The 20,880-nt window shown below is 31.7% G+C and overlaps 2 protein-coding genes across 3 annotated transcripts in view; one reads left to right on the top strand and one right to left on the bottom strand.

Annotated features, from left to right (window-relative positions):
* Positions 1-20,880, top strand: part of LOC126879427 (oxysterol-binding protein-related protein 9) — a 378,474-nt gene that overhangs the window by 131,603 nt on the left and 225,991 nt on the right. The gene's annotated exons all lie outside the window — the stretch shown is intronic.
* Positions 1-20,880, bottom strand: part of LOC126879431 (elongation of very long chain fatty acids protein-like) — a 37,983-nt gene that overhangs the window by 3,822 nt on the left and 13,281 nt on the right. Inside the window, exons 2-4 of the mRNA XM_050642444.1 lie at positions 20,208-20,398; positions 8,914-9,160; positions 8,204-8,343 (exon numbers count right to left, since the gene is read on the bottom strand). Of these exons, the coding sequence (XP_050498401.1) occupies positions 8,204-8,343; positions 8,914-9,160; positions 20,208-20,398 (578 nt within the window). The remainder of the gene's footprint in view (positions 1-8,203; positions 8,344-8,913; positions 9,161-20,207; positions 20,399-20,880) is intronic.

Here is a 20,880-nt window from a genome sequence, read left to right as displayed (position 1 = left end):
TGAAGAAAAAATTCGATTTTTTTCTTGGTTTTTTGATTATAACTTTAACAGTATTCACTTCCGAGAAAAGTTGCACTAACAGTAAAGTTGCGTAATTAAATTTTCTACAATATACGATTAGTTAAAATTTTTAAAAACTGTCACCCTTGTTGCAAAATAGCAATAATTGCGAAAAAACATAAAAAAAAAACAAGTATTCGCATTTTACGTTTTTCAACTATTTATGCTACACTTAGGACCTTCATATTTTACCCAGAAAAGCTTTATGATATAGTAAAACAATACTGTAAATTTCATTAAGATCGGTTTAACAGATTTTGCAAAATAAGTTTTTCAATCCAGATTTCGCAAAAAATTCCTTTTTTTGCAAAATGTTGCAGGACTGAAAATAAAGCAGATAGCAAGTTGAATATTTTTTTACATGTAGAAGAATACTGTACCTTTCATTTGAAATTTGCAAAATTAAAATCGGTTAATTACCACGGCGTCAGGAATTTTTTTAAATAAACATTAATTTTTGGTGCTACGCGCATGACAGCTGTGTTCGATTCACATAAGTTGATTTCCACCAAAATTTCTTCCAATCTTTATCTAATGTATTATTTTCTTGCTCTATATTTTGTTGTATTTTAATATTTTAATTCCACAAAAATCAAACTAATTTTATTATTGTTTGGGAAATATTGTTTAAACAATTGCATATGTTTAAAAATAATAAACTATTATTCTCTAAGCTAAAATATATGAACAAAGAAAGTTTTTGCTAAAAAAAGTGTTTTAACTATTTAGAATGGGAAATAAGCCACAATATTATTAAAAAATGATTTTTAATATAATAGTATTTTGTATTTTGACAACGGCACCCGATTTGGGCGTCGAAACGTTAATAAAAATCATTTTTTAATAATATTGTGGCTTATTTCCCATTCTAAATAGTTAAAATTGTAAAAATGCCACAAGAAAATAGCTTCAGAACAACATTAAAAAAAGTGTTATTTCAAAGGACAGAGTATGTGTTTTATTTTGCAATAAACAAAATTATTTATTTATATCGAAATGTAATAAAAATTAAAAGTTATCAAACATTATCAAAAGTCATTGGAATTCCCAATCAGAGCAAACGTATCCGCTGTCTTGAGCGTAGCACCAAAAATTAATGTTTATTTAAAAAAATGCTTGACGTCGTGGTAGTTAACCGATTTTAATTTTGCAAATTTCAAAATAAAGGTACAGTATTCTTCTACGTGTAAAAAAATATTCAACTTCCTGTCTGCTTTATTTTCAGTCCAGCAATATTTTGAAAAAATGATTTTTTTGCGAAAGCTGGATTGCAAAATTTATTTTGCAAAATGTATTAAACCTATCTTAATTAAATTTACAGTATTGTTTTATATCATAAAGTTTTTCTGGGTGAAATATGAAAGTCGTAAGTTTAGTATAAATGGTTGAAAAACGTAAAATGCCAATACTTGTTTTTTATGGTTTTTTTTTCGCAATTATTGCTATTTTGCAACCAGGGTGAAAATTTTTAAATATTTTAACTAATCCTATATTGTAAGATATTTAATTACGCAACTTTTATGTCAGTGCAACTTTTCTCCGAAATGAATACTTTTAAAGTTATAATCAAAAAATGAAGAAAAAAATCGAATTTTTCCTTCATTTTTTGACATTTTGATTATTTAAACAATGTTCCGGACCTATTTAAGTGGGAGTATAACTCAATAGGGCCAAGGACATTGAGAAGGCCAAGGACATTGGGAAGCCACTCACTATAAAGTTTTCATGTCAGGAGCTAACAAGTCAGGACAAAAGGCGTAGCAATATTAATTCAAAAACGTTGGGCAAAATATGTACATGAATACCTCCCAGTAAATGATCGTCTAATAAAAATAACCCTAAACGCTAAACCAGTCAAAATGCACATTATACAGGTATATATGCCAACATCCGAAGCGACAGAAGATATAGTAGAAGATCTGATACATGAAACCATCTCTAATATACCTAAGAAAGAACCAATGATGATAATAGGAGATTGGAACGCAAAAATAGGAAGAACGAAAGTAGACGAACATTTAAAAGGAACGATAGGTGAGCATGGTTTAGGCGAGCGAAACGACAGAGGTGAACGGCTCCTTCAATTTGCCATCGATATGGATCTCGGTATAGTAAAAACAATGTTTAAACATCATCCCGGAAGACTATCAACATGGTCTTCGCCTGGAGGACGATACAAGAACCAAATAGATTATATTCTTATCACTAAACGATGGAGGAGCTCTGTAACCAATGTGAAGACAAAACCAGCTGCAGACTGTGGTTCGGACCATAAAAGCTAATCGCATTAAGTTGCACAGTAAAACAATTGCAAAAAAAACACAAAAATTGGTTCCAAAACACCCGGAAAAGTTAGAGGCACTAGCAAAAGCTGACCTACCAGTTACTACTGGAGACCCTGAGAAAACGTGGGAATACACAAAGAAGTTGATCACCGAAGCCATCAACAACACAAATCCCAAAGAAAAAATAGATAGGAAAAAACATTGGATGACTGAAGAAACTCTCAACCTTGTAGAAGAAAGACGAAAACTTAGAAACGGCACGTCAAATTCAATAAAAAAAGAAATAGAGATAAGCACCATAAATACAACTATAAAACACTTGTGCAGAAGGGACAAAAATAATTATATAAAAAGCATATGTGAACGACTAGAGGAACATGCTGACCGCCAAGAATCTAGAGAACTTTTCTCCAAAGTCAAATATCTAGCGAGAGAATTTAAACCACAGACACAGATCATCAAAGATAATAGTGGAAATACCATAAAAAACCCAGACGGTATCGCAGAGGTTTGGAAACAATATTGTGAAATACTATTATCTAACACGACTCAGACCATAATACAAAGAAAAGAAGTTATGAAAAAGAACCTCAAATATTGAAATCTGAAATTGAGTCGGCAATAAAAAAGCTAAAATGTTGAAAAGCACAAGGAGAGGATGGAATAACAGCTGAAATACTCAAAGAAATGGGAGATTTAAGGACGGAAGTAATGCTTAGAATTTGCAATGAGATCTGGAATACCGGAAAGTGGCCAAATGACTGGGGTAAACTCACGTTTATCCCCATATACAAAAAAGGTTCTCCGACAGATTGCAGTAATTACCGTACAGTAGCGTTGATATCTCACGCGAGCAAAGTACTTCTAACAATAATCAATGAAAGATTAAAATCCATTCTCTTACCGCAAATTCCACAAGAACAATGCGGATTCGTCCCAGGTAGGGGAACAAGAGAACACATTCTTAATATTCGTCAAATTATCGAAAAATCTCGAGAGTTTAACATAGAAACATATTTGTGCTTTGTTGACTACTCCAATGCCTTCGATAACGTAAAATGGGATAAAATGTGGCATATACTTAGAGAAATGGGTACGCCAGAACATCTAATCGATCTATTACATGCACTTTATGTAAATAACACCGCTAATGTAAGAGTTAATAATGTATTTTCGAAAAACTTCAAATTAAAATTTGGAGTGCGGCAGGGATGTATAATATCCCCCATTCTATTCAATATACAGGGTGTAACGAAAATAAGGTCATAAATTTAATCACATATTCTGGGACCAAAAATAGTTTGATTGAACCTAACTTACCTTAGTACAAATGTGCATATAAAAAAAGTTACAACCTTTTGAAGTTACAAAATGAAAATCGATTTTTTCCAATATATCGAAAACTATTAAAGATTTTTTATTGAAAATGGACATATGGCATTCTTATGACAGTAGCATCGTAAGAAAAAATTATAGTGAAATTTGGACACCCTATAAAAATTTTATGGGGGTTTAGTTCCTTTAAACCCCCCAAACTTTTGCGTACGTTCCAATTAAATTATTATTGTAGTACCATTACTTAAACACACTATTTTTAAAACTTTTTTGGCTCTTAGGACTTTTTCGAAAAGTCAGTTTTTATCGAGATATTTTGAATATTTGTCAAATCCACCACATATTTGTATATGGTTAAGTACGATTATGGAGACTTGGTAATAATAGCAAAATTTATTTATGATTTACATTTTTAGGTATATTTTGAACCGTATTAAAAAAGAAGCCATATCTCGATAAAAGGTGCCTTCTCGAAAAAATACAAAGAGGCAAAAAAGTTTTAAAAACACTGTGTTTAACTAATGGTACCGCAGCAATATTTTAATTGGAACGTACACAAACATTTGGGGGGTTTAAAAGAACAAAACCCCCATAAAATTTTTATGTAAACATATTAAAAAATAAGCCTCAACTCGATAAAAACTGCCTTATCGAAAAAATACTAAGAGGCAAAAAAGTTTTAAGAATATTAAATTTAACTAATGGTACCACAATAATAATTTAATTGAGACGTAAGGGAACCAAACCCCCATACATTTTTTATGGGGTGCACAAATTTCACTATAGTTTTCTTTAAGATGCTCCTGCCATAAGAATGCCACATATTCATTTTCAATAAAAAATCTCTAATAGTTTACGATATATTCGAAAAAATTGATTTTCATTTTGTAACTTCAAAGGGCTATAACTTTTTTATGTGCATATTTGTACTAAGGTTCATTCGAAGGAAAAGTTAGGTTCATTCGAACTATTTTTGGTCCCAGAATATGTGATTTAATTTATGACCTGTATTTTTGTTACACCCTGTATATAGTGAACACATTGTGCGTCAAGTTTTTGAGGAATGGCAAGGTGGAGCAACGATAGAAGGAAGAAAAATAAAAAACCTGCGTTATGCTGATGACACTGTTATATTGGCGTCTTCACCAGAAGAACTGGAAGAAATTATGAATAGGCTAGGAACGGTGAGTACAGAATATGGTTTGAAAATAAATATACAGAAAACCAAAGTAATAATCATCGATAGAATCCGAAACAACCAACCAGAGATAAGAGACTTGGCAGGTTACGAAGTGGTCAGACAATTTAATTACTTAGGCTCCGTTATTACTAACAGTGGAGGATGAGAAGACGAGATCCGTAGGCACATCATAATGGCCAGATCGTCAACAGCCAAACTCACAAAAATATGGAAGAATACTGACATTACAAAAAACACAAAATTACGCCTTGTTCGAGCGTTAATATTTCCTATCGCCACCTACGCTTCAGAGACTTGGACAATCAAAAAAGCAGATGCAAAACGTATAATGGCATTTGAAATGTGGGTCTACCGGAGAATGTTGCGCATACCATGGACCGCACATCGCACAAATAATTCAATATTAGCCGAACTTAACATAAAAACTAGACTCAGCACAACTATCAACCAAAATATACTGAGATATTTTGGACATATAACTAGAAGAAGGGAAGGCATGGAACGAATGATAGTTGAAGGCAACGTAGAGGGCAGAAGATCCAGAGGAAGATCTCCATTACTATGGTCGGACCAAATAAGGGACATGACTGGTTACTCGTTCTCCGAAGCAAAACAACACGCACAGGAGAGAGAGGATTGGATAGAAATAGTCAAACGACTTACATGACGCCACTACATCCTTACGAAGGATAACAGATAGAGGAGGAGGATAACTCAAATTTTATTATATGAGTTATTTTCAAGCAATTTCTGCAAAAAAATATGAGTCACCTCTCAACATCCAAATGTACTAATATTTTTACAGATGCGCCCTGGTCTAATCGCAGATTTGAGAAATCTGGAAAATTCGCTAATTTAACACATTATTTTTGAACTTTAAATTTAGTATTCTACAAATGACTACCTCATTCTGAGTAACTTTATATCTTCTGTTTACATCAGCTGTGGTTAAAGTGTAGACAAATATATAACCTGTAACTGCCGGTTTCACAAAGTAAAGTTAAGAGATAACCAGAGCTTATCCCAATATATTATAATGGAGGAACCTCTGGTTATTTCTTAACCACAAGTTAACTTAACTTTGTGAAACCGGTCGTAAGACAGTTATTATACTTAATTATCGTCTACAAATTAAATTATTAATGTTACAACTGTCTTATTTTATAATTTTATTCTTAATAAACATTTTATAATTTTATTCTTAATAAACATTTTATAATTATCAATTAACCAATAACGATTTAGCAACCTCAGCAACATACGTCGAATGAAGTAGGTTTGGTGGAAATCTGTGTCTGCATAAATATAACGTCAAATGTGACATTATTTTATGATAATTATTTAAAATAGTTTAACGACGTTCTACACCTTCGTTGCGGGGTATGCCTCTCAGAGGAAAGGGAGAAACTTATATGGAAGCGAAAGTTGGTATTGTCCTTTTCATGAGCATTTTTCAGTGCGTAACAAATGATAGGAAAAAGGGTAAGTCCGTGATAATACACATTTATGACATTTATTCTAACATGACATTTTAGTTAAATCTGACAGTTGTCACATTTTATTTTCAATTTGGAATAAAAACAAATCAAATGTGTTTCTTGCATTTATAAAATGGTATTTTCTTTGATTTGTATAGTCTTATAAATTATACAGATTATATTTGTAATATTATTATCCTAACCTAATCTAATTTAAAAAAATTATTTTTTTTATTATGGCGCCATCTATCGACAACTAGAATAAATGTTGTAAATGTCTGTAATCACGGACGTGCCTTTTTTTCTGTCACATACAATTTAATGCGTTAGAAAGAAATCGAAAAACTGTGACGCACTGAAAGATGATCATGAGAAAAAGAATAACAATGCATTTATAGCGGAATACTTAAATCATATGTTTCAGTATTGAATACTTTATAAAAATAAATTAGAATAAGTTACGGAAATTACGGAATTAATTATAATAAATAAATTAAAAATAAATGGTACGGTAAACAATCCCCATTTTTTAATATGTTATTCCTTACAAAAAAACCTTTAATTTAAGCACAAATAATTAAAAACGGTAAATTTAGGTCAAAAGTTATCAACTTTTTAAGAATTCCCATAAGAGCCCATGTTAAAACTTAACTTTGACCCTTAATAGTAATTAAACGGCACGGTAAAACAATTTTTAAAAAAATCAAGTCTTAGTTTTTTAAGTAAACTATAACATACTAAAATTTCATGCAAATCCTTAATTCTTTGCCGAAGGTGTAGAACGTCGTTAAATTCAAACAAATTAAGGCAGTGGATTAATTTTTTAACTGATTTCTGTGTAATCTGTTGTATAAGGAATTTAAAGTGGTTAGTATTAATTAAATACAGTTTAAAATTTATAATTTATTATTATAATAAATCTTCGTTTGGAAATTGTGATTTTTATTTTTAGCAAAAACTGTGGTTGTAGAAAAAGTATAGTGTGTAACACGTACAGAAAGGGAATTTCTGACTCGTTTGAATTGCGGCACTCGCTTGCGCTCGTACCGCAACTTTTCAAACTCATGAGAAAGTAGTACCTTTCTGCACTTGTTGCACAATATACTATTTTATTATTATTATTATTATTAAATTATGGCTTATTAAAGATGGCTTTGTAAACCGAAAGCGCTCAGTTAGGAATTGAATATTTTTACACATTTCAAAAATACTTTTTTCTACGGCCGTACTAAAAGAGCCACTTTCACGCACGCATTTCGTTTCCGAAATTTGCAATTTCCCGCACGGCGTGCGGGAAAGTAAAATACCTTGTAATATGGCATTATAATATATTATAATACATGCAATAAACTAATATTTAGATATTATTTACTAAATTATTTCAAATTTATCTTATTGTGTTCATGTTTTAATGAAATTAGCGCGATAATTCGATGAAATATAATTATTTTGACATAATATTTAAAACTCATATCAGTAGACAATTACAATGGTTTTGAATCGTCGTCATGGAAACCAATATCGTCGTCGTGGTAACCCATTATATTGAAAGTTTGGTTTTGACAACCTTGTCAAAGAATTAATTTGTGTATTTTCGCTTCTAAATAAAAATTGATATAACTCTATTTTTTGTGGCTTTTTTCAAAACGTACGGCCCTAGAAAAAATATTGTTCCTAACTCATGCGGAAAGTGTCTTCCCCGCACTCGACTGCTTGCCCGAACTCCGCTATCGCGTCGTTCGGGTCAACGGCAGTCTCGTGAAAGTATCACTTTCCGCACTAGTTAGGAAAATAACTTTTCTTTTCCCATTCATTCATTGGTTAGTGTTTATGTATGTTCTTACCATTTGCGATATTGTCATCCAAGGCTTCCAAGAAGCTATGCTTGCTTGCCATTCTGGTCCAAGCGAAGACAGATAGTAATAGGTGTACATGAAGACGTGTATGAGCAAGTTCATCATAACGGGTAAAGCAAACATGCCCCCTGGAAAAATAAAGAGATGTTTTTAATAATTAAGAGAACATTTAGAAATACATTCTAAAAAATGGATGGTATTTCTGGTGGATTTAAGAGGTTTATGCTTTAGTATTTTCATTATAGATATCAGGGAGAACGTATGCATTATATTTATATGGGATTGAGCCACAATTATTGGTGTAATGAAAATTACATTTTTAATAAAGAGGAAAGGCGCAAAATGTCGCCTGTCAAAATTTTTAATGTGTTTTAAATTGTATTCTTTTTTTCGAATCCTGTGAAAATTAATAAATATTTTTGAAAAAGAATGAAACGCAGTTTATTTTAATTAGTTAAAGAGGTGAAAATAAAAGAGAAAATTTATTGTGATTTTTAATTGCAAATATTTCGATATACGATATTCTCAATAATATCGACAACACGAGAGTATTGTATTGATTTCAGACAATGAGTATCGTATCGACATTAATATTGCTAAGGTATGTATTGTATCGGAATCTTATTGATTTTTGATACGATATCAATAAAATATCGATATTTTTATCGAATATGATGAAGCTCCAAATTGGTACTTACCGGGAATAAACTTTGTTGCTAGGAAGGCCAGGACTAAAGAGGAAGAATGATGATAAACGTGCAATACTGAAATTTGTTTGAATTTTTTTCTTAGTCCAAAAAGTCCTGTCTCGATCATTTCGTAACACTTCAACCAGTACACCAGATAAAATGCTTTAGCTACTCTCACGGCATTTGGTGTGTTTGAATAGTCGACAGTTTGACACCCCAAACTGTAGTCACCTTGTATCCATCCAGATGTAGCTATCTTCAAAACAATGTAAAATTGATAAAATTAGCAAGAAAAATAAATATAAGAGTGTAATTAAATATTTAACAATTTTAAATATTGGCATTGACCAGTTTTGCACCATATAATATAATTTAGCAATGATTTCATATACAGTGATGAGCGCGCTAATAACCGGCAAAATAGCGTAAAAGATGGAACAATATATTGCGAAACAAAAAGAGATGAAACTAGTGTCGAAGTGGGAAGGACAAAATTAGAGGGAATAGGATCTGTGAATCTCATGGGGATTTCCCTAAAGGTGGAGAGGGAGGTAAAATATCTCGGAGTCATAATAGACTCAAGGCTTACCTGGAATCAACACCTGGAACGAATAACCAAAAGAGCGATGGCCACTTTATTGGTGACCAGACGCACACATGGCAGGACATAGGGATTTAAACCGGACATGATGTATTGGATATACAACATGATGGTAAAGCCCACAATAACGTATGCAGCATTGGTCTGGTGGCCAAAGGTGCCGCAGAGAAATGCTATAGAGAAGTTAGGCAAGATACAAAGGCTTGTCTGTCTCAGGATAACAAGAGCAATGAGAGGCACACCAACTGCAGAAATGGAAGCCTTACTAGAGTCTAGTAACTAGACCTTCCTCCCTTACACATCACAGTGAAGGGCGAGGCAAGGATGGGGTTACATATACTGCAGGGAAATCAAAGCAAAATTGCAGTGGGCAAAGGACACTGCAGCATCAAAGATATATGCGGAGATCCGATATGAGAGATGATAACAGACCATTCTATCCCGAAATACAAAATGGAAAATACCTTTCCAGGTGGAAATACACTCCAGAGAGGTATGGGAAGATCCTGGCAGACATCTGAAGTATGAGGGCCACACCTGGTATACAGATGGGTCCAATACAGAAGATGGTTCGGGATCAGGAGTATATAGTGAGGATAGGAACTATAACGGTTCCATCCCACTAGGAGAATATACCTCTGTATTTCAGGCGGAGGTATATGCGATCCTGCACTGTGCACGGATAAACAGATTGAGGACTTATACTAATAAGAGAATCAATATCTGTTCAGACAGCCAAGCCGCCTTGAGGGCTTTAAAGAACCCAAGGATAACCTCAAGGCTTGTATGGGAATGCCGCGAAGAACTTGACACCCTGGCGGAACATAATGAGGTAAAACTCATTTGGGTGCTTGGACATCAAGGGATCGCTGGTAATGAAAAATCTGACGAACTTGCTAGACGAGGATCAGCAACAAGATACTTCGGTCCAGAACCGGCACTGGGAGTGCCCAAAAGCACAATCAGAGACCGATTAAGAGACTGGATACAAAGACAGCTTAAAGAATACTGGGAAGAAATTCCCACGCAAAAGCATGCGAAGAGATTTATACCTCAGACATGCGCAAAAAGAGCTGAAGAACTGTTCAAAATGAACAGGAATCAGCTCAAAATCACTACAGGTTTCTTAACTGGACACTTTCCAGTAAAAGGACACCTACACACGATAGGACTATATATACTCTGGGCTAATTAGCAAAATACAAGGAAAAGTTATTTACCAGCAATTTTATTGCTGGAATCGAATCTTATTATTGTATGTATTAATAATATAGGTATGCAAAGTCCGCAGATAGTGTGCTACTTTTTTTATAAACAAAATGGCGCCCGAAAATCGTGTTTTTTTCAATTTTGGCTCTATAACTCCAAAGATTTTAACTTTACACCAAAACCACCCAAATAAAAATTCATCGCAATTAAATTCTGCATAGAGATGGGTTTTTCCCGATTCACTTCGACGAAAACTTTCCCCGGAAAAAGCGGGTTTTTCCAACAAAATCTTTAAGTTTCAACTAAAATTTTAGATAAGTAATTGTTTATCAATAATTAAATAACTTGGTAATGTAAAAGACCTTTTCGTGTAGATTATAATTCTAGAAGCAGATGGAAATTGAATGAACAGTTTAGCAACAATTGAATTGTTAATTAAAAAGTTACGGTCGCTATAAAAACGACAATAATTATGATGCATAAGAATAACTATGATTTTTTCGTAAAAAGATACTATACCTATCTAATGTACTTTACAGAATTGAAATTGGACTATTCAAGCGGCCTCAGGAATATTTTAAAATTATAAATAATTTTTTGGCTTATAAACAAATATAATATCTCGAGAAATATTAAACTAAATTAAATCGTGAAATCGGTATTCGAAAAACAGTGGTACGACGCTTCTTTTAAAAGAAAAACAATTAATTACGACGAGTGCTTCCTGAGATACAACCGGTGAAAGTTGACCGGAATTTACGGCAAAGATATAAACAATAGGATCATAATTTTTAAACCATCACCTTTTTATTTTTGTCCTCTTTCTCCACATCAATTTTCATATCTTTAAAATATTCATAACATATATTATAATAAAAACTATCGATAATACGTGTGAAAATTGCCAAAAATAGCAAAATTCCAATCAAAAATTAGGTTGGAGAAAATGTAACCCTCAAAGTTCAAAATCGGTATACGTTAAAAAAATGCATTTTCTCGGCTTCCCATGGAGCAATTTCCTTCATTCTTTTTTTGTTCCCTAATAACTCGAGTAGAGCCATCGAACTAACGCATTATTAAATGTCAAACTTGCTTTTGTTTTGTTATAATATATTAATTTATTTATAAGAACAGAAAACTACATATTTTTTCCAGTTGTAGGCTTTTTTTTAGATAAACTTACTACAAGTGTACCTTTTTAAGTTAAAAACATAAATATTCTCATTTTAAAGCTGTATAATTATTTAAACAATTTTTATTTAAACAAATTAAAATTTTGTGTTATAATAAATAAATTAATTTATTGTAACAAAACAAAAGCAAGTCTGACATTTAATAACGCGTTAGTTCGATGGCTCTCCTCGAGTAACTTGGGAACAAAAAAAGAATGAAGGAAATTGTTCCATGGGAAGCCGAGCAAATGCATTTTTTTAACGTATACCGATTTTGAACTTTGAGGGTTACATTTTCTCCAACCTAATTTTTGATTGGAATTTTGCTATTTTTGGTAATTTTCACACGTATTATCGATAGTTTTTATTATAATAATATATGTTATGAGTATTTTAAAGATATGAAAGTTAGTGTGGACAAAGAGGATACAAATAAAAAGGTGATGGTTTGAAAATTATGATCGTATTGTTTATATCTTTGCCGTAAATTCTGGTCAAATTTGACCGGTTGTATCTCAGGAACTACTCATCATAATTAAACGTTTTTTCTTTTAAAAGAAGCGTTCTGCAGCTGTTTTTCGAATACCGTTTTTACGATTTAATTTGGTTTAATATTTCCCGAGATATTCTATTTGTTTATAAGCCAAAAAATTCTTTATAATTTTAAAATATTCCTGAGGCCGCTTAAATAGCCCAATTTCAATTCTGTAAAGTAAATCAGATAGGTATAGTGTCTTTTAATGAAAAAATCATAGTTATTATTATGTATCATAATTATTGTGGTTATTATAGCGACCGTAAATTTTTAATTAACAATTCAATTGTTGCTAAACTGTTCATTCAATTTCCATCGGCTTCTGGAATTATAATCTATACAAAAGGGGCTTTTACAATACCAAGCTATTTAATTATTGATTAACAATTACTCATCTAAAAGTTTAGATAAAAATTAAAGATTTTGTTGGAAAAACCCGCTTTTTCCGGGGAAAGTTTTCGTCGAAGTAAATCGGAAAAAACACGTCCCTATGCAGAATTTAATTGCGGTGAATTTTTATTGGAATATTTTTGGTGTAAAGTTAAAATCTTTGGAGTTATAGAGCAAAAATTGAAAAAAGCACGATTTTCGGGCGCCATTTTGTTTATAAAAAAAGTAGCACACTATCTGCGGACTTTGCATACCTATATTATTAATATATACAATCATAAGATTCGATTCCAGCAATAAAATTGCTGGTAAATAACTTTTCCCAAAAATGGCCTATTCTCCGATAATCAGCCCAGACTAATAACGGAGATCTCAGCTGCAGACTATGCAATAGAGAGACCGAGACAGTCAGACATTTATTGTGCGATTGCGAGGCGCTGGATCATAAGAGACAAGCAATATATGGAGACTGCAAACCAAGTCCGACAGTGTATGGCACTAACCCAATGGACCTTTACAGGCTAGTGAGGGCACTGCTATATTGGATTGGGTGTCATGAGAACAAATGGAAGAAAGCACAATAAGCTGAAAAGCTGCAGTGCCACCGGGGTGCATGCACGGACGGCTTCCAGGGAAAAAATGTGTCGAAGTGGAAATGATCGTGATTAACGTATAAATTAAATTACATAGTTTCCTACCTTTAGACTTCTATGACAGTCAGGAGTATTTTATAAAGTTCTACTGTCACAGTGACAGTTGTCATACCCCTCTGATACGTCTAAAGGTGGTAAACAATGTAATGTTAACGTTAATTTATACGTTTGTAACGATCATTTCCATCTCCACTAGTATCATCTCTTTTTGTTTTGCAATGTATTATGTTTTCCATCTTTTGCGCTATTTTGCCGGTTATTAGCGCGCTCATCACCGTATAATTTAGCTGTCCAGGCCTAGAAGACCCATGGCTTGGTTTACTATTCTCTTCCATTATTTCCGGTTTGCTGCTTTAGTTTGCCAATTTGAGAGTTTAATTTCTTCTACGTTTTTTGTAACATCCTTTTTCCGCCTGGTTTTCGGCCAACTTTTGTTTTTGTTTCCTCCTACTCCTCCCGTTAGTACCCTTTTGGGTAGTTTCGTGTTTGGCATCCGTTGGATATGTCCCATATCTCAGTGTTTGTAATTTTATGATCCCTACGATATTCAGTTCTCTATCTTCTCTAGTACTGTATTTGATCTTTTCATCCATATTCCATTCCATTTCTTTCGTACAAATATTTTCCCGTGGCCTTTTCTTTCCTAAACTTGGATCATCACTTGTTCGGATTTGTTCATTGTCCGTGTTTCACTGGCATATAATAGGTCTTATCATTGCTTTTACTTCTTAGTAACTTGTTGGTAACAAAAATACAACGATTACCGCCCATAATTCTCGGTTGGATTGTTTCTTTCATATTTGGTCTCCGGGTTAATGTCGCTCCTAAGTATTGAAACCTTTCTACTTGTTCAAAGGACACCGCACACATCCTATGGAAAATATAATGTCACTCCAATGAAATAAAATTTACATGAATAGATGCGTCCTGAAATTTCAATAATTTGATACCATTGCGCCAACTCTGTATTTTGATTAACAAGAGCGTAAATTGATGAAAATAAATCTAAAATCAAATAGGAATGTACGTGTGCCAAAGAGAGAAAAAAGATCTTATGATTCGCTTACTCCATAAATCTTTCTCGAAGGATAAGGCAGAGGCTTACTCTTATCTTTTCCTATTATTATTGATAATAAAGTAGGTATAATTTGGTTAGTTGTACCGCCTCTAATCGGCTACAGCTGGTGGTGAATATGACTGTATTCAATAGCCGCTAGACTAATATTATTTATGGACTTTTATTTATGGCCAGTTTTATGGACTTCAAAATGCGTTTTCGATAAACTTTAATTACAATTAACGCACTAATTAAGCAAAATTCAGAGTTGGCGCAATGGTATCAAATTATTGAAATTTCAGGACGCATCTATTCATGCAAAATTTTATTTCATTTGAGTGACATTATATTTTCCATAAGATTTTTTCTTCTGTGATCATTATCACGTATTGTCCTTATATGTATCCTCTTTCATTGGCCCACTGTCCATAATATGTGGTATTTTCTTCGTTTGTATCTTTTCCCTTTATTTTAACTCTATTCTCTGTTTTTCTGAGTGACAATATTATCATTCTTGTTGAGTGTTGTATATTTCGTTCTGTTTTACTTTCGTTCTGTCAGAAGCTTGTTTAAAGTCGATGAATAGGGCCACTGCAGATTTACCATATTGGTAGATGTCTGCTTGTATTTCCTGCAGCAGGGAAATTTGATCTACTGTGGTGCATCTTCTTCTAAATCCACATTGACGTCCTCCTATGTCATTATCTATGTATTTTTTGCACTGCAATATAGGCTAGGGTTCATTTAGCTTTTTCGTTTTGAAATTTCTTAGATATAGCCCGAGCAAAGAACAATCTGACCCAAAAAAAAATAAAGGAACGATGAAAATTTGGGAATAGGTAGTTGAAATTGTCTATTATTATATAAGAAAAAGTTTACAATGCTACGGCCATTTTTCAAAAATGGAGGAGAATACCTCCTTCTCGAAGGTGAAAAATATACATTCAAAATAAGTCCGGAATTGGATAAAATGACTAATTCTTTTGTTTTATAGAGTTTTTCCCTAAGTCAATACTTTTCGAGTTATTTTGCAAGGGAATATGTTCATTTTTAACAGAAAAAAAAAACATGTAAATATTTCAGCGAAAAAAATATTCTTAGCAAAAATATAGCTTATAAAAAACTGAAAAAAATGGTGTTTGCTTGAGGTCTACAGACCCAGTATAAGCAGAGTTGTAGCTAATGAAAAGTAGGTTCTTCTTCATCAAATTCCAAATCGAATATTTCAATGTGAAATAACCCAAAAACGGAGCACTTTTCGGGCAAAATTCATTTCTTTTAAAGTGTTTAAAAAAAGGTTTATTTTTGTTTAAAAACATTAAATGTAAGTGAGTTACGCTCAAAATATTGTTGATCCCTTTTATTTTTTGGTAGAAAAATCGCGAAAATCACCCCCTAATTAGCATCACAAATAAATTTTATCATTACCACTTCACAAGTTACTTTGCTTATGTATTATTTATATGATCTGTAAGTTTCATCGGTTCAAAGTGCTTATTTTTGAAAAAGCTGTAGTTAAAATGACTTAAAAGAGTAACTAATCACGAGTTTAGGCAAATTTTGAACAGCCATAGCATAACCAATTTTTGTATAACAAAAAAACAAAAAAGCAAAAATGTTCAGAAACGCAAAACGTACATTTTATTACTCTTTAAGATTTTTGGTATTACTAATAATTTTTAAGTTAATTCCACGAATAATTCCATTTTTTTTTTCAATATTAAAAAAATGTTTTATTTTAAACCCAATTTTTTTCAAAACTGCGCACTTTGAACCAATAAAACTTATAGTCCAAGCTGTGGGTGAAAAATAGGTCGATTTCAGGATATAATTCAGGAATTTTTGAAACCTATCAGGTGTTGTAAAGGACGATGCCAGGAATAACTTATACTAAAATGTAACCAGAAATTTTGTGCGGTTTTTTATTTATGACGATTTTCATTTGTTAAATTTGCAATTTTTAAAGATTTTTAATTTTGCAGCTTAGGATATTCATTTTAGAGAAAAAGTTTTAAATAGAAAATTGTAGTAAATTAAAAAAACCTACAATTTGAGCTATTGCAACTTTAATTTCGTTAATACGTTATTGCAAAACAGCCTGCGAAAAGTCCAAAATGGCCGTTTTTTGCAATTGCGTTATTTATTGTAAAAATAACTTTTATGTATTTTTTTAAGGCTTTAAAATGAAGATCTTTCAATACTAAACATAAAAAAAATTTATAGTGTCCGATTTGTGAACTTGTTGCTTAGATATTATAATTTGTTTATCCCAAGAGGTCAAATGTCCAAGGCTATAACTTTTTGAAAAAAAAATCGTACAGAGTTAATCCAAGATCCACTCTCCTTTTAAAGACTTATATTTTCATATTCTGATGTAAATAGATGCCTATAACATTTTTCAACCTCTCATTTCGGGTTTGAAAATAAGGGGGCAAATTTCGTTATAAACATTTAGAACTGAAACCGTCCCTGTACATCCTATGAGTTTCTAACTTGCAGATTATTGTTGCTGAAGCCAAAATAAAGATTCAAAACTAAATAAAAATATTTTACGACCAACTGAAGCCGAGATAATTGTTTTTGTTTTCTTAAATCGTAGTGACTTTATTTATAACAATTAAGAAAATATTTCACAGTCATTGACTAAAGAAAGACTGACATTATCTTAAAATAAAAATTATTTTGACCAAAAGTTACATTTAATTATTAAAAATGATTTTTAAAGTGTAGTGGAGATTTATTTTTCGTTTCGACTGTGATTTATCGTGTCGGTTGCCCTTAGCAACGGCTAGCAACTTATAATTATAATACATTGAATCACGGTTTTCGCTTTAAATTTTAAAGCACCGCTTGGATTGACATGAAATTTGGCAAACACATAGATAATATGTTAAAGAATAAAAATGATATTGCGCCTCTGTGTGCTTTTGTCCTAGGGGTGAGTTTCACCGCTTATAACGGGTGAAAAAATATATGTTCAAAATAAGTTCGGAAATGGATAAAACGTCTAATTCTAAGCACCTTTCGTTCTATAGCATTTTTTCAGCAAGTTAATACCTTTCGAGTTATTTTCGAGTAAATACCTTCATTTTTCAACAACAAAAAGGACACGTTTTTAGGCGGTTTTTGACAAATAACTCAAAAAGTAAGTATTTTATTGAAAAAAAGAGTTTTAACAAAAATATAGCAAATTAAAAATTGATAAAAATGGTGTACGCGTTAAATCTGTAGACCCAGTAGAAACAAAGTTCTAGCTAATGAAAAAGAGGTTCATATCCGTCAAATTTCAAAGTGAATTATTTCAACGTGAAATAACCGAAAAATCATGCACTTTTTGGAGAAAAATCATTACAACTTTTTTAAAGCGTTAAAAAAATATGTATATCTGTTTTAAAAAAAAGTTTATAGCATCAAAACTAAGCAAGTTACGCTGAAAGTAAAGTTGATCTCTTTTTTTTTGGTCAAAAATTCGGGAAAGTCACCCCTTAATTAGCATCAAAAATGAAATTAATCAAATTTACTTCAATGTTGTTTTACTCGTGTACGTTTCGTTTATGTCTGTAAGTTTCATCGGTTCAAAGTGCTTATTTTTGAAGGGGCAGTATTTAAAAGGACTTGAACTAGTCAATAATCACGAGGGTATGCAAATTTAGAACAGCCATATTTTAACAAATTTTTGCCTTCCAAAAAAAGCAAAAAATCCAAAATATTCATAACAGCAAAAACTAATGTTTTTACTCTTTGTGATTTTTGGTCACATTAATAAATTTTAAGTTATTTAGAAAAAAACATTTTTTTTAAATTAAAAATTAAAACAGATTTACTTTAAAACCAATTTTTTTTAATAAGCCCTTTGAACCGATGATAATTACAGATCATATAAATAATACATGAGCAAAGTAACTTGTGAAGCGGTAATGATTAATTTGATATAAGATGCTAATTGGGGGTTGACTTTCGAGTTTTTTGACCAAAAAAAAAAGTGATCAACTTTATTTTCAGAGTAACTTGCTTACTTTTGATGCTATAAACATTTTTTAAAAACAGATATACATATTTTTTTTAAATACTTTAAAAAATGATTTTTCTCCAAAAAGTGCATGATTTTTTGATTATTTTACGTTGAAATAATTCACTTTGAAATTTGACGGATATGAACCTATTTTTCATTAGCTAGAACTTTGTTTATACTGGGTCTAGAGATTTCATGCATACATCATTTTTTTCAATTTTTAATTTGCTATATTTTTGTTAAAACCCATTTTTTCAATAAAACAGTTATTTTTTGAGTTATTTGTCAAAAACCGCCTAAAAACGTGTTTTTTTTGTTATTGAAAAATTAAGGTATTTACTCGAAAATAACTCGAAAGGTATTAACTTGGTGAAAAAATGCTATAGAACGAATAGTGCTTAGAATTAGACGTTTTATCCATTTCCGAACTTATTTTGAACATATATTTTTTCACCCCTCATAAGGGGTGAAACTCACCCCCCGGACAAAGCACACAGAGGTCCAATATCATTTTTATTCTTTAACATGTTATCTATGTGTTTGCCAAATTTCATGTCAATCCAAGCGGTGCTTTAAAATTTAAAGCAAAAACCGTAATACAATGTATTATAAGTTGCTAGCCGTTGCTAAGGGCAACCGACACAATAAATCATAGTCGTAACGAAAAATAAATCTCCATTACACGTTAAAAATCATTTTTAATAATTAAATGTAATTTTCGGTTAAAATAATTTTTATTTTAAGATAATATAAGCCTTTCTTTAGTCAATGGCTGTGAAATAATTTCTTAATTGTTATAAATAAAGTCACTACGATTTAAGAAAACAAAAACAATTATCTCGGCTTCAGTTGATAGTAGAAAATTTTTATTTAGTTTTGAATCTTTATTTTGTCTTCAGCATAAATAACCTGCAAGTTAAAAGCTCATAGGATGTACAGGGGCGGCTTCAGTTCTAAATGTTTATAACGAAATTTGCCCCCTTATTTTCAAACCCAAAATATTGATTGAAAAATATTATACGGATTTACTTACATCAGAATATGAAAATATAAGTCTTTAGAAGGAGAGTGGATCTTGGATTAACTCTGTACGATTTTTTTTTTCAAAAAGTTATAGCCTTGGACATTTGACCTCTTGGGATAAACAAATTATAATATCTAAACAACAAGTTCACCAATCGGGCACTACAATTTTTTTTTATGTTTAGCATTGAAATATCTTCATTTTAAAGTCTTAAAAAATACATAAAAGTTATTTTTACAATAAATAAGGCAATTGCAAAAAACGGCCATTTTGGACTTTTCGCAGGCTGTTTTTCAATAACGTATTAACGAAATTAAAGTTGCAATAACTCAAATTGTAGGTTTTTTAATTTAGTACAATTTTCTATTTAAAACTTTTTCTCTAAAATGAATATCCTAAGCTGCAAAATTAAAAATCTTTAAAAATTGCAAATTTAACAAATGAAAATCGTCATAAATAAAAAACCGCACAAAATTTTTGGTTACATTTTAGTATAAGTTATTCCTGGCATCGTCCTTTACAATACCTGATAGGTTTCAAAAATTCCTGAATTATATCCTGAAATCGACCTATTTTTCACCCACAGCTTGGACTAATGGAACTATATGCCTTGATAAAGAAGACCTTAAAACTATTGATTGTTTACTAACCGTATAAATTAGGTAGCAACATGCCGCTACTTGAGATAAGTTGTAAGCCCTGATAATTGTAGTCAGCTCAAAGGGCTTTCTGTTTTGCATAAACTTTGGCAAGATGTATAATACCGTAACTATGTAAGCGAGTATTATATAGATTGTTGGAATAGGACTATCCATAAAGAGCCAATCTTTTACTCTTGTATCTAAAACAATAAATAAAAATAAGTTATATTATTATGTACACTGCGCGTCAGTGTGTCACTGCGACAGATAAAACGGGCGGCCCACAAAATTTTGGGATTAGGCTCATTTCACCCTCTAGTTTATTTTTTACATTGAGCCGTTGTACGCTTTTGGTTTTTTAAGGGTGAAAACTACCCCTAATTGTAAAAAATTATAAAATAAAATTTTAAACTTTAATATTGTTCTTATTATTTACATAATGATTGTTTTATGCTTTTAGATATAATGTCATAACCTTTCAACCCTTAAAACCACCTTTGTTGGAGCTATATATAAAAAATTTACCTATCCTAAAATAATAATGTCGGCTTGCATCGATTTACATATGAATTTGGGATTAGGATCATCTCACCCTGTAATTCATATTCTATATCATGCTCAAGGGCGTTGATTACACAGGTTTACAAAAAAAAATAAACTGTGGACTATTTGACGAAACCAT

Source organism: Diabrotica virgifera, chromosome 2 (genome assembly GCF_917563875.1).
Source record: "Diabrotica virgifera virgifera chromosome 2, PGI_DIABVI_V3a".
NCBI classification, from domain to species: domain Eukaryota; kingdom Metazoa; phylum Arthropoda; class Insecta; order Coleoptera; family Chrysomelidae; genus Diabrotica; species Diabrotica virgifera.
This window is presented reverse-complemented; position numbering and strand designations above follow the sequence as displayed.